General features: G+C 42.3%; 1 protein-coding gene across 4 annotated transcripts in view; it reads right to left on the bottom strand.

The window, feature by feature from the left end:
* The window catches only part of LOC110500119 (ceramide synthase 2), a 28,770-nt gene extending 18,235 nt beyond the window's left edge, over positions 1-10,535 (bottom strand). Inside the window, exon 1 of one of the 4 annotated variants that reach the window (XM_036968074.1) lies at positions 8,603-8,741. In XM_036968074.1, coding sequence (XP_036823969.1) covers positions 8,603-8,712 — 110 coding nt within the window. In that variant the 5' untranslated portion in view covers positions 8,713-8,741. Of the gene's footprint in view, positions 1-5,890; positions 5,998-6,279; positions 6,409-8,602; positions 8,742-9,954 lie in introns of those variants that run through there. The other 3 variants (XM_036968081.1, XM_036968088.1, XM_036968084.1) reach the window with 3 other exon arrangements.
* Positions 10,536-14,768: the final 4,233 nt, after the last annotated feature.

The following is a 14,768-nucleotide window of genomic DNA, read 5'->3' on the forward strand; positions in this document are numbered from 1 at the left end:
TGCTAAATGCTACATCTTTAAATCTAAATCCAACATCTTTAGGTTCGGGGCCTGCAGACTTGTCCTAACTAGTGGTCAACATACTATCAACATAACATTTAGGACCGAGACCTGCAGACTCCTAACTAGTGGTCCACATACTATCAACAACATTTAGGACCAAGACCTGCAGACTCCTAACTAGTGGTCCACATACTATCAACACAACAGGTGTAGGAGAGGCCCAGTGGCCCACAGAGGGGAAGTACAACTGAGCCTAAATCACTTCTTCATTCATCCACCACATGGACATGGCCACATGGACATGGCATAGCAATGCCTATATACAGCCAGCACAGGCGAAACACAGTTTATTTTGTGTGCATATGTTTTCACCACGGCCTGTAGGTCCAGGTTACTGGCCCAACTGTTCTCTATACTGAGTATTGCTAACCCAGACAGTCTTTCCTGTGGCATTATATGTCCATTGCGCTGCACACAATTTAAACAGTCTTGAATGATGTATGCCAAGGTATACCTGAGATAAGGCACTGTTGAGTTTGCAACCCCACAACTCAAATGCCGGTTCACCAGTATGAACGAAATAGCAAACAGCTTTTTTTGTTCAAGCCCTCAAGAACTGTTGGCCGCTAAAGATGATCATCTGTTCACATCTGCCAATTTATTGACTGTTAAGTATTCAGACGACCTGTCCCCAGAGCTTTCAATAGGCTATAGTTCATATCTTTCTGTTGAGGCCGGCAATTAAGGAGAATCAGAGGCTAAATTAAAGAGGCTAAACTAAATTAAAGATGTTGCAGAACTGCTGTATTTGAAGAACAACTCTTCTGCCCAGTTCCCCATATGTTGCTATGGCAATCAAGATGTTTTTACCATCCCTGTAAAACTGTCGCTTTTGCGGAGAGATCGTTTTCAAAACTAAAACTCCTTAAAAAACTCCCTGTGAAGCATTAGGCTCTAGGTCTCATATTCGGGGCGGCAGGATAGCCTAGTGGTTAGAGTGTTGGACTAGTACCGGGAAGGTTGCAAGTTCAAACCCTCGAGCTGACAAGGTACAAATCTGTCGTTTTGCCCCTGAACAGGCAGTTAACCCACTGTTCCTAGGCCGTCATTAAAAATAAGAATTTGTTCTGGTAAAATAAAAAATGAGTGGAGCTGTTCAAAAACACATTGCCCTGGTGCCTTCGTAGCTGTTACCACAGCATTTGTTGTTCACTGATATCCCAGTCTGGTCTCATAGCCTAGACGTAACATAGTAAACATAAATCCAGAACACTGAGGATGATATGTTATATTTTGTATGCTTACGTAAGATATTAGGTTACTTAAAGCAAAAACGAAAGGAGGGTGGTTGTTAGGGGTGGGAATATAACGCAAACGTCTAGCAACACGAACATCTAGAAACCAAAAGGTTGCGTGTTTCAATCTCCTCAGACAACTTTAGCATTTTAGCTAATTGCCAACTTTGCAACTACTTTATAGCAACTTTGCAACTAAACTCAGCAAAAAAAGAAACGTCCTCTCACTGTCCACTGCATTTATTTTCAGCAATCTTAACACGTGTAAATATTTGTATGAACATAACAAGATTCAACAACTGAGACATAAACTTAATAAGTTCCACAGACATGTGAGTAACAGAAATGGAATAATGTGTCCCTGAACAAAGGGGGGGTCAAAATCAAAAGTCAAAGTCAGTATCTGGTGTGGCCACCAGCTGCATTAAGTACTGCAGTGCATCTCCTCCTCATGACTGCACCAGATTTGCCAGTTCTTGCTGTGAGATGTTACCCCACTCTTCCGCCAAGGCACCTGCAAGTTACCGGAGATTTCTGGAGGGAATGGCCCTAGCCCTCACCCTCCGATCCAACTGGTCCCAGACGTGCTCACTCAGTGGGATTGAGATCAGGCTCTTCGCTGGCCATGGCAGACCACTGACATTCCTGTCTTTCAGGAAATCACACACAGAATGAGAAGTATGGCTGGTGACATGCTGGAGGGTCATGTCAGGATGAGCCTGCAGGAAGGGTACCACATGAGGGTGGAGGATGTCTTCTCTGTAACGCACAGCATTGAGATTGCCTGCAATGACAACAAGCTCAGTCCGATGATGCTGTGACACACCGCCCCAGACCATGACGGACCCTCCACCTCCAAATCGATCCCGCTCCAGAGTACAGGCCTCAGTGTTTTTGCCAGTCCTGTCTGGTCCAGCGACAGTGGGGTTGCGCCCATAGGCGACATTGCTGCCGGAGATGTCTGTTGACGATCTTCCTTACAACAGGCCTACAAGCCCTCAGTCCAGCCTCTCTCAGCCTATTGAGGACAGTCTGAGCACTGATGGAGGGATTGTGCGTTCCTGGTGTAACTCGAGCAGTTGTTGTTGCCATCCTGTACCTGTCCCGCAGGTGTGATGTTCGGATGTACCAATCCTGTGCAGGTGTTGTAGTGGCAGACCACGTGTAACGAGGATGATCAGCTGTCCGTCCTGTCTCCCTGTAGTGCTGTCTTAGGCATCTCACAGTACGGACATTGCAATTTATTTGCCCTGGCCACATCTGCAGTCCTCATTCCGCCTTGCAGCATGCCTAAGGCACGTTCACGCAGATAAGCAATTCTTTTGATGTTTTTCAGTCAGTAGAAAGGCCTCTTTAGTGTGGTAAGTTTTCATTACTGTGACCTTAATTACCTACCGTCTGTAAGCTGTTAGTGTCTTAACGACCGTTCTACAGGTGCATTTTCATGAGTTGTTTATTATTCATTGAACGAGCATGGGAAACAGTGTTTAAACCCTTTGCAATGAAGATCTGTGAAGTTATTTGGATTTTTACAAATTATCTTTTAAAGACAAGGTCCTGAAAAAGGGACGTTTATTTTTTTTGCTGAGTTTATGTAGCATGTTAGCTAACCCTTCCACTAAACCTAACCTTAACCCCTAGAGCTAGCTAACATTAGCGTTAGCCACCTAGCTAATGTTAATGAGCATTTCTCCTTTGCCAAGATAATCCATCCACCTGACAGGTGTGGAATATCAAGAAGCTGGTTAAAAAGCATGATCATTACACTAGTGCACCTTGTGCTGGGGACAATAAAAGGCCACTCTAAAATGTGCAGTTTTGTCAAACAAGACAATGCCACAGATGTCTCAAATTTTGAGGGAGCGTGCAATTGGCATGCTGACTGCAGGAATGTCCACCAGAGCTGTTGTCAGAGAATGTAATGTTAATTTCTCTACCATAAGCTGCCTCCAAGGTGTATAGCATCATGCAGGCGAGCGGTTTGCTGATGTCAACGTTGTGAACAGAGAGACCCATACTGGTGGTGGGGTTATGGCATGGGCAGGCATATGCTACGGACAACAACACAATTGCATTTTATCGATGGCAATTTGAATGCACAGAGATACCGTGATGAGATCCTGAGGCCCATTGTCGTGCCTTTAATCTGCTGCCATGTTTCAGCATGATAATGCACAGCTCCATGTCGCAAGGATCTGTACACAATTCCTGGAAGCTGAAAATGTCCCAGTTCATCCATGGCCTGCATACTCACCAGACATGTCACCAATTGAGCATGTTTGGGATGCTCTGGATGGACGTGTACGATAGCGTGTTCCAGTTCCCGCCAATATCCAGCAACTTCTCACAGCCATTGAAGAGGACTGGGCCACAGGCCACAATTAACAGCCTGATCGGGAGATGTCGCGCTGCATGAGGCAATATTTGAAATTGTTGCATGTTGCGTTTTTATATTTTTGTTCAGTATAAAATGGAGTGTTTGGATTTACGTACAGAATAATACAAAATGCTCTGAGACCACGTTGCAAGATGATATCACCTTCCTTTCAATCAGTTATTTTCTTCTTTTTCAAGGCCTGAGGCACTTCTTCAGTTACATTCCTAAAGCCCAAGAAACAAACACTTGGCTTCCTGATTTATGACAGGCGCTTCGTGGTTTCAGAGAGAGAAAAGTAGAGACAAGCTTTACTTTGACTGTGATTTGGGTGTGGTAGGATGGGAGTTGAGTGGGGGACGGTATGAATCATGGCTGCATTTTTTGCTGTGAATCATCTATCTGTGCTGAGTTAGAATGTCCTCCCACACACCACTCAACCCTGCTCCCTAAACCCAGCACCTAAACCACTACCCTAATCCTCTCTGATGCCACCCTCCTACACAACCCACTCCCCCGATTCTCCTCAACCCCCAAACCCCTCCCCTATCCACTCCCCCTCCCTGATCCCTCCAGGACTTGCCTCATTGAGTAGGTTCCCTCCCCAGCTGACGGAAGTTCTGAGAGGCAGAGCGAGGCCTCCCTCCCTCCATGCCTACATCGCTGCCTGCCTGCCTCCCTCCTTCCTTCCCTGCCTACATCACTGCCTGCCTCCCTCCTTCCTTCCTTCCCTGCCTGCCTCCCTCCTTCCTTCCCTACCTAACATTACTCCCAGACCCAGACACAGAGCAGGCCTGGCTCTCTCCTTCCTTCCCTGCCTAACATTACTCCCAGACCCAGAGCAGGCCTGGCTCTCTCCTTCCTTCCCTGCCTAACATTACTCCCAGACCCAGACACAGAGCAGGCCTGCCTCCCTCCTTCCTTCCCTGCCTAACATTACTCCCAGACCCAGACACAGAGCAGGCCTGGCTCTCTTTCAACTATGCAGCTGGATTTACACACACATTAAAGACTGATATACAGCCAGGGAAGGGAGTGCCGCTGAAACCCAACGGTAGCATACACTGAGATAAACTGGGCTTTTCACATTGGTTAACATTGAAACGGATAGGAGCTACCGGCTAATACAGAACTGACCCTTTGAGCTTCAATAAAAATGTTAGCTAACACTGGGCTAGCTTTGGATAGCTTAGGTTACGTAGGCGTGGATCCCCATACACCAGTCACACTAACAAGACGGTAAATGAAGTTACAACACTAAGTTACGTCTACAGAAGCCTTCCCTTCTCACACACACTCTCCCCTGAGACACTGTCATTGTTCAGTTAATTCCACATCATAGCAGGTTACTCATCAACACCAGACACATTTCCTGTCACAACTCAGAGAGAGTGCATCTCAATCGTCTTCCCCTCCTCATCTCCTTTCCTTCATCAGGGGTGTATCTCAATACTCTAAAATGCCTTCCTCTCGTCATCTCATCTCCTCTGTCAGCACTGATCTGATAGAAGCGGACAGGACAGCTGGACCTCTGCCATAAAGCTTCCACCTATCCAGTCTATTGAGATCAGTGCAGGTGATGTTAAAAACAAGAAGTGGTGAGATAGACACATGTTGATGTGTCTAAAGTAGTTTCTCCAACAGGGGCTATAGGATGCAGGTTTTGGCAAAACTCTGCATCCTGTTGTAGAAACGCTGCAAGGTTGATGACACTGAGTCCTGGGGGGTTGCTGCTGCTATTGAGACAGCATTAGTGCTATTGTTTCACCCGTCACTCCTCTGCAGCATAGCATTCCTGCTAGCATCATGGGATTACTGCTACAACATCATCCTGCTGAACTCAGAGGCAGGGAGGAAGGGAGGGAGGGTCCATGTATTCACTGGGAAATCAACACCTCCACAACACAGACAGGAGGCGGGGCAGGTGAATAACCCTGTTGACTTTCTGTGAGCACACTAGCAGAGATATTGAACTCTTCTACTTTCCATGCCTTTAGGGCACATCACCCAGATTGTCTGCTATTCTAAAAATGTAGTACGGAACTCTGTAAAATGCTGTTGAAGATTACAACACTAACGAGCAGATGTACACAGAGCAAAGAGGAGGGTAGGACACAGTACATTGCTTACAACTACCGCACACTCCTAAGAAAAATTCCAAATGCCCTAGACAATTTCATTCTCACAGACAATTCTTAAAAGCATTCCTCTGTCCTACTGTGTTTTAGGCAGTTGATTCTTGTATAGGTGAGTCTTCTAGGCAGAGTTAACCACAACAGCACAGATACGGGGATCTTCCCTGCTACAAAACAGAGCCACAGAGCAGTCCAAAGATCAGAACACATCACACACAGCAGAGAACCAATAAAGGCCGGACTCACTTCCCTGTGTGATAACCACTGGTCCCAACTCACAATATCATGTGGATCAGTATGCTAACGTATGGTCTAGAGGTCTCTCCATGGGAGGAATCATAGATTTCATTTAGATAAACATTAGAAACATGGTGGTGACATTTCAGTCAATACCAGTGTTCTTGAGTCTAAGAGCGTCAGTGTGTGTGTGTGTGTGTGTGTGTGCGCATCGCAACAGATCAAAGAAAAATACTTTTTCAGGTCAGCCAGAGGATCCAGCCTGCTACAGCATTTTTCCTGACAGAAGCCCAACTCCCCTTCCTATTGGCTGACAGGATCATGTGACCGGACTCTGGCCATTTTTCTGAGCCAATCAGACGGAGGATGTCTCTCTGGCTGGATGGGAGAGTGGAAGTGCCATCTCTCTTCCTCCCTCTGTTTCTGTGGGGCTGTCTGACAGGAGAATGTGAGTCATAACGCATATCATACATCCTCTGGCACACAGAGATGACCAGGATAGAGTAGAGAAGTGTGGAGCAATATATATATGAGAGAGAGAGAGAGAACTGTCTAGTTTCAGTGATCTTAATTGCAATTTGAGATCAGCGTTCATAACTGAGACTGCAATGTTGTAAATCATGCTTCCAGTCAATGGGAGGTTTGCGTGACAGGCAGACCTCAAATTAGGATTTGGCCTACTGAGATAAAATCTCTTGAATAATATAGACTTTGTCCAAAAGTGGGTCTAAATTATGTCAGGTTAAATTATTTAGAGTCAGTGTAATTTCAACATAAAGTAATATAATCCACAACCAGATTAAAGTCCACATTCTGGTTTGGTTAATCTCAAACTAAAAATGGGATTTCATGACCTCGGATTACAAGGTTTAGAGATCCAGAGCGTGACCCTCTGTATCCTCACCAGTCACACACACACACTGATGTTATATTATTATGACTGAAAATTCACTTTAATGCAGGTCATGCCTGCGACATTTGTAACAGCAATATTCTGTTCTGTCTGTCTCCCTCTCCAACTGGCAGAGGGAGAGGATGTTGGACTGTACTCCTTGCTGTGACCCTGTAAAAGAGCACTTTACTGAAATTAGAGGGCCACACACAGACAGACATGCAATAAAATGTACACATAAAAATGACAAGTGATTGAAGGAGTAAAGCCTAATGGATAGATGCAGGGTAGAGAGTTAGGACTCAGATCTTTGATGTGTTAACAGTCAGCTATTGATCCATCAGTGTGATAACGATCAGTGACATCATGCTGTCTGCGTGACATCATGCTGTCTGCGTGACATCATGCTGTCTGCGTGACATCATGCTGTCTGCGTGACATCATGCTGTCTGCGTGACATCATGCTGTCTGCGTGACATCATGCTGTCTGCGTGACATCATGCTGTCTGCGTGAGCACCTTACTTTTTACCTGTTCTTTTTAATAAGGATGCATTTGACAGTCAAAAGTTTAAGTTATATTTTAAAATATAAGTTATGAAGAGTAAATGTGATCTTATTCATTGCTACATGCCACTCCATATGCTTCCCATTCCTGTTTTTACCACTAATTTTTACCACTAATACCGCAAAGTATTAGAATTTTAGTAACCAGGAAATGGCTGAGCGATTTCTACATATAGTACGTTTAAGATGTTTTTATTTTACAATTTGTCAGAAGGATCCAAACACAATATACCTTGTTCAAAACATCTATGAACTCGGAAATCTCAGACTTCCGAGCGTTCAAAACAACTGATAACTCGAAAAAAAAACAAGCTCCCACTCTGAAAAATAACCCAACTCGGAATTCCAACCACTTTCTAAAACTCCAACTTTTTGACCTGAAGATCACCGACGTCATGATTTGACTTCATATTTTTCAGAGTTCACAATTATCTCATCATATATGGAACAGTGTTTGGGTCTTTGCGTGTCAAAAAAGATACATGTCAAATAACACTATTTGACGCATGAAATAACACTATTTGACGCATCAAATAACACTATTTGACACATTAAATAAGCTTTTAATTTGACACGTCAAATAACACAATTCTATTATAGAATGTTTTGTGTGCTGAATTTGCACGTGTAAGCCAAGCGCCACCACTACTGTCAGTAGCACTGTCAAAGCTGTACATAAAAAGTCTGCAAACAAGCACACACCGGCCACGAACGATATGTTTACAATCCTGCTTTAATTATAAGGCATTATTTGTTCGACAGCAACTTCTAGGGTAGCTAGCTAGCTTTAACTTGGTACCTAGCTAGCACCAATACAACCAGCCTGAAAACAATGATCAGTCGAAACTGCAGTCATTTTCATTATTCTTAGCAATGATTTAGGAATCCTTGCGAGTAAGTATTAGCTAGGTAGTCACTTGTTGTTCGCCTATTGAAATTGAACTTCAGTTCATGGAAATAAATAGCTAATAAATAGCTATAAACATCAATTACTTCGACACCGGTGCCCCCCGCACATTGACACATTAACCCTGTACCGGTAACCCCTGTATATAGCCCGGCTATTTACTGCTGCTCTTTGTTGTTATTCTTATCTCTTACCTTTTGGGGGATTTTCTTAAAGCTGCATTGTTGGTTAAGGGCTTGAAAGTAAGCATTTCACTGTAAGGTCTACTACACCTGTTGTATTCGGCGCATGTGACAAATAACATTTGATTTGATTTGCTGACAGAGGCGTGATGCTTGACTGGAACGATTATGTGTTGTGAAGCTAGCCACAATAAGGATTAGGCACAATAGTGGAATTTACGGGTTGCCTTCTAAATAAAAGTACCTCTTTGAAAGTGATGCAGAAGGTTACTGGTGGAATCATGCCATATTTAGACTAGATCATGTTAAACAAAGTTAGAATGTGAAGCAATGAAATGGGGTATCAGTCTACTCGGTGACACCCAGAGAACACAGTGAAATAAGTATGCCCCCAATGCAATGCTAAAGTCTAATATATACAGTGTAATTTAAACGTTTTTTTTATGTACAAATTATAATCATTTTTAAAATTTTATATAACAACATTCCAAAGTCGTTTAGCATGATCTATTTAACTATGGCATAATTGACAGCGATTTGCGTCACTGTCAGTGACATTCTTTTATTTTGAAGGCTAACCTCAAAGTCCAGTATTGTGGCTAATCCTTATTGTGGCTTGTTTCACATAGATGGGTCCGTCCACCATTAATCAAATAAAAGCTGTTATAAATTAGGGTCCTTTTAAATTATGACACCTAGTTATATAGTTAATTGTCTAACTATAGCTACTGAAACAGATGATGTCGTTTTGCTATGTTTTTGGGGAAGAATATTGTTTGCATCCATCAGCTAGCTAGCATCATAGCATGAATCGTTGTGACATATGACATACGAGTGATAGTGTAATCAATGTGTAATAGCTACGTAAAAGCTTTATGAACGCGTTAAATGATTATGTGACGTGCAGTCATATTCAGGTCCAACAAGCTTATTTGACACATCAAATAGTGTTATTTGAAGTGTATATTTTTTGACACGAAAAGACCCAAACGGCGTTCCTTTAATCATAGGATAAACGTACGTGTCTTGCGTAATGACGCGTGTCCAAGTGATCGCGCTTCATTGTGGGCTGCATGCCTAGATAACCGAAAGGTTAGCGCAGCCACAAAGTCAAAATTGGCTATTGTAGAAAATCATGGAAAAAAAGAAGCCTTTTGTTAGTAATTTAATGTTAGGGTTAGGCATAAGGTTAGCAGTGTGGTTAAAGTTAGGGTTACGGGTAGGATTAGGTTGAAAACCTTCAACACTTGAACAGACAACAGAGTACTGGCTATTGTAGAAACACTGCATATTCAGACGAAACCGTTATTCAGTTTATACCACAATAACAGTCTTATTGATGTGATTGAGATAACGGTACTTACTTTGGTCCCAATCCCCTCTCACTGAGGTCCAAGGCGATGTATGAGACTTTGGGTTAGAGCACACGGAACAGATAGCGGTAGCCTATATGCAATTTTCAGAAAGTTCGACCGCTGAGCAGAAAATCAGTCCAACCAGAGAAAGTATAGCTCCGTCCTGTTGAATATATTCTACCTGCTGCGTTCGTGACGGCCCGGGTGTCTCGTTGTTTTAGATTAGGGTTCGACCTGACCACTTCCGCCGTTTATCCACATCTTTCCATCCAGTCAAAAACGATTTTAATAGAAAGAAGGATTGAGATAAAAAGAAAGAGTAGGTGGGAGAAGTTGAGAGACCGCGAGACGAGTAAAGGCGGGGTTTCTTTCTGTGTCGATGGATATCCGCTCTGATTGTCCTGGATAAATCTAAACTACAAGCTAGGATAATTTATCTTTCGTTGTGTCCCATGTATTCTTTCTCTTCTCTCTGGGGGATAGGGTGGTTGACCGGTAATAGGCGTAGACCAGCCGAGCTGCTGCGTCTGGAGAACGGACCGCGAGAGGGGTGAGACTAGGAGTGAAATAGAAAATAACTGTGAGGAAGAGTCACAGATGACGTTTAGGCACGCGAGAACACTTGGCTGACACACACACATCCGCATTTTGTTTCCGGCCCCAATAAACACTTTTACCCTTCTCTCCATAATAATGGTGCGATTAAGGCTATTTACATTACCAACTATTAGTGCGTAAACGACCAAAAAATACAATATAGGCTAACCTAAAAAAAAAAACAATATAGGCTAACCTAAAAAATACAATATAGGCTAACCTAAAAAAAACAATAGGGCCCAGGGTTCCCCAACTGGCAGCACACAGGATGATTTTATTTTGCTGAGTTTTCATTGTTGGACATTAAAGACTGTAAGAACACCAGGAAATTAGCTCCAAGTGATTTTCAAGTATTTCCAAGTGTAATAGAGAGACACATTAGATCGTATTCCAATGTAATGAAGGTTTGTTTTGGTCAAATATTATATATGTTTGGACTTCTTGTGGTCAATTACAGTGTACAATGTTATTTGTAATTATGTTCCGGCCCCCCAACCATCTGCTCAAGAAAAAATTGTCCGGCAGCTGAGTGTAGTTTGGGACCCCTGCAAGAGGCCATCTAAATACATGCAATTATGAACAAAAAGTAGTCTAAAAGTGACTTGTTTTATGGGTTTGGACTTTAGACATTATTTGATGACTTGAATGTAGGCCTATCAGTAGCTGTGTGTGTATAAAATCAGTGAGGCAGCCAAGCCAGTAAAAAGCCATATTACAACCTATGTTGTGATAATTGCATTGTTTGCTCTATAACCCATTCGTTCATACCCCACCGTGATATTCAGTAAGGCTGTGACAGCACAAATACGTCACACATTGGCGGAATAAATTCAACTACACATACGTTTGTTTCATCATAAAATAGGATCGCAACATCTGTCTAGTGAAGTGCACAAAGCAAATATTGCATACATTCAGTTTTATCACCTGCAGCAGGGTCAAGCAAGTTCGTGCTTTCGACAGTTTACTAAGTAACTACTGATTTATAACCATTGAGTTACTGCAAGTCAGCACAAAGACAACAGGAATACTGCCTTCACTATTCCAGCACCATTTAAACTTTAACATTTAAACATCAAATCAACAAGGCTATATATGCTTAGTTTAAACTAATAGCCTTGTTGATTTGATGTTTAACAACAAACCTAAAGATACCAAAATACATTTAGTCCAATCAGTAATGCTAAATATCCTGTGGCTGTCCATGGCACTGATTTCTGTGTGCATGTGTGCATGTAAAACAATAAATGTTGCCTTACCCTACTTGAAGACTAGTTGAACGCCAATGCCATCCTCCTCTCTTTCATGTTGGCAAACCGGTCTATTTAGTTTAGCTTAGTTTATTCATTCGAACATTTAAAAAAACAAGCACACATAAAACTTGAAAAAGACATACATGCACATAAATAAAATCATTGAGGATAACACACAACAAAGTCTGGGACTTATTTCCATTGTGGTCCTCTTGAGACAAGATGGCTAGACAAGATCGAACACAGTTAAACACAGTATGGCAGTGAAATAGTAAAACAATAACAGAGGAGAAGAACATCTATCTCGTCATTCCAGTTACTGGGGTTATTCATATGGGCACAGAAGACATCAAACATATTTTTACTGTATTTTTATAGCTGCCCAGAGAGGAAGTTTTTTTTTTATTTTTTTTATAGGTATTCTATGGCTCTGTCACACAGTACAGTTTTTGTTTTTGTTGTCATAGGCTACATTGCTAAAATGCTTGCTAGCCTGACTTCCTTGCATGGACAATGAACCAGCTAAGTTCAATCAATCAATCAAATGTATTTATATAGCCCTTCGTACATCAGCTGATATCTCAAAGTGCTGTACAGAAACCCAGCCTAAAACCCCAAACAGCAAGCAATGCAGGTGTAGAAGCACGGTGGCTAGGAAAAACTCCCTAGAAAGGCTGGAATTTAGTAAGAAACCTAAAGAGGAACCAGGCTATGAGGGGTGGCCAGTCCTCTTCTGGGTGTGCCGAGTGGAGATTATAACAGAACATGGTCAAAATGTTAAAATGTTCATAGATGACCAGCAGGGTCAAAATAATAATAATCACAGTGGTTGTAGAGGGTGCAACAGGTCAGCACCTCAGGAGTAAATGTCAGTTGGCTTTTCATAGCCGATCATTCAGAGTATCTCTACCACACCTGCTGTCTCTAGAGAGTTGAAAACAGCAGGTCTGGGACAAGGTAGCATGTCCGGTGAACAGGTCAGGGTTCCATAGCAGCAGGCAGAACAGTTGAAACTGGAGCAGCAGCACGACCAGGTGGACTGGGGACAGCAAGGAGTCATCAAATAAAAGTACTCAAAAATATAAAAAGTAAAGTACAGATACCCCAAAAAACAACTTAAGTAGTACTTTAAAGTCTTTTTACACCACTGCCACTGAGACATATAGGCCAATGTGGCGCACATGTAGGCTATACCAAAAGTTGCGCGTAATTGGAATAGCATTTTGAATTATGTCACCACTGGTCCCCTATAGCTGAGTGGGCGGGACAGATGGGGACAAGAGTTAAAACATCACTGACTTCTATGCAACCGGATAGTAAGTGGCTGATCGGGCAATTTGCACGTGAAGCTGAACATCGAGTTCAAAGGGAGGATGAGATGAGACCAGACAAGCACAGTGCTGAACATCGCAGTAATTAATGTAAAGTCCTCTATATGCTCAAATCACTGTTTATTGGTCGCATACACAGTTTAGCAGATGTTATAGTGGGTGCAGTGAAATGCTTATGTTACTAGCTCCTAACAATGCAGTAAAATGTCAAACAAGTAGGCTCCACAAATAATAAAACATTATAAATAAATCTTGAAATGTTGGAATGAATCCAGTTAACCCAAATGGCTCTGTAACAGTTATCCAAATGCAATCTATAAGGATATACACCGGATGAATTTACACAAGATATACTAAGAATGACATGTACAGCCAACACAACACTGTACACCAGTAGATATATTACAGTGAGCTACTCTATGTCAAAAATCTAGTATATAAGTAAATATGTGGTGTGTATAAACGGTGTAACCAAAATGCTACAGTAGTAGAAATAATAGAAGGAGCTATGTGGAGAATACAGTATTTAAATACACAGTACATAATCCCATGGCAAAATGGATAGAATTGCAGGAATTTAGCTTCCGGACCAGAGTCTGAAATATAAAAATACAGTAGGCCTATATGCAGGGGGATTTTGGAATAGGTGGGACACTGTCACGTTCTGACCATAGTTCTTTTGTGTTTTCCTTGTTTTAGTGTTGGTCAGGACGTGAGCTGGGTGGGCATTCTATGTTGTGTGTCTAGTTTGTCTATTTCTATGTTTGGCCTGATCTGGTTCTCAATCAGAGGCAGGTGTTAGTCATTGTCTCTGATTGGGAACCATATTTAGGTAGCCTGTTTTGTGTTGGGATTTGTGGGTGGTTGTTTCCTGTCTTTGTGTTTTATGCACCAGTTAGGACTGTTTCGGTTTTTCACGTTTATTGTTTTGTATCCTGTTCATGTTTGAGTTACCTTATTAAATGAACATGCTGCGTTTTGGTCCGCCTCTCCTTCCCAGGAAGAAAGCCGTTACAGACACGTTTTGCATTTGTCTCCTGTAACCTTTTTCGACATCTATCCAACATATTATCCCAAAGCCACATAATACATTTCTGAAATCCTCAAGATGTTTCCTTATCACACTCACACACAAAATATCATATTCACTGGAGACATAAGACACACATTTGTGTACGCTGAGTCAAAACCATATTTTCAGTTTGTTTTGGTAGACTGGGACAGCAGGTCAGGTGAACTAGAACACATTGTTATAGTGTTAATTGTAACCCAATGACAATTAGATTTTGTGTGATTAGGAGACATCTGAGGATTTCAGAATGTATCATGTGTAAGGCTAATTTGTTGGCTAGAGGTCTGAAGAGGTTACAGAAGAGGGAAATGCAAAAAGGGTCTCACTTTTTCTGAATTGACTCAAATAGCAGTACTAATAACAGTACTACAAGAGAACAGGATATAGTTATACAACACCAGAGCCCTGTCTAGCCTAAGTACAGGAGGTCCCTAATGTAAACTGGAACTCTTTACTCCATTGGAAAAGCCTATAAGACTGTCCCACTTCAGCTTCTCCATGCGGTCCCACTTCAGCTACTCCATGCGGTCCCACTTCAGCTACTCCATGCGGTCCCACTTCAGCTACTCC

Source organism: Oncorhynchus mykiss, chromosome 3 (assembly GCF_013265735.2).
Source record: "Oncorhynchus mykiss isolate Arlee chromosome 3, USDA_OmykA_1.1, whole genome shotgun sequence".
Lineage (NCBI taxonomy): Eukaryota > Metazoa > Chordata > Actinopteri > Salmoniformes > Salmonidae > Oncorhynchus > Oncorhynchus mykiss.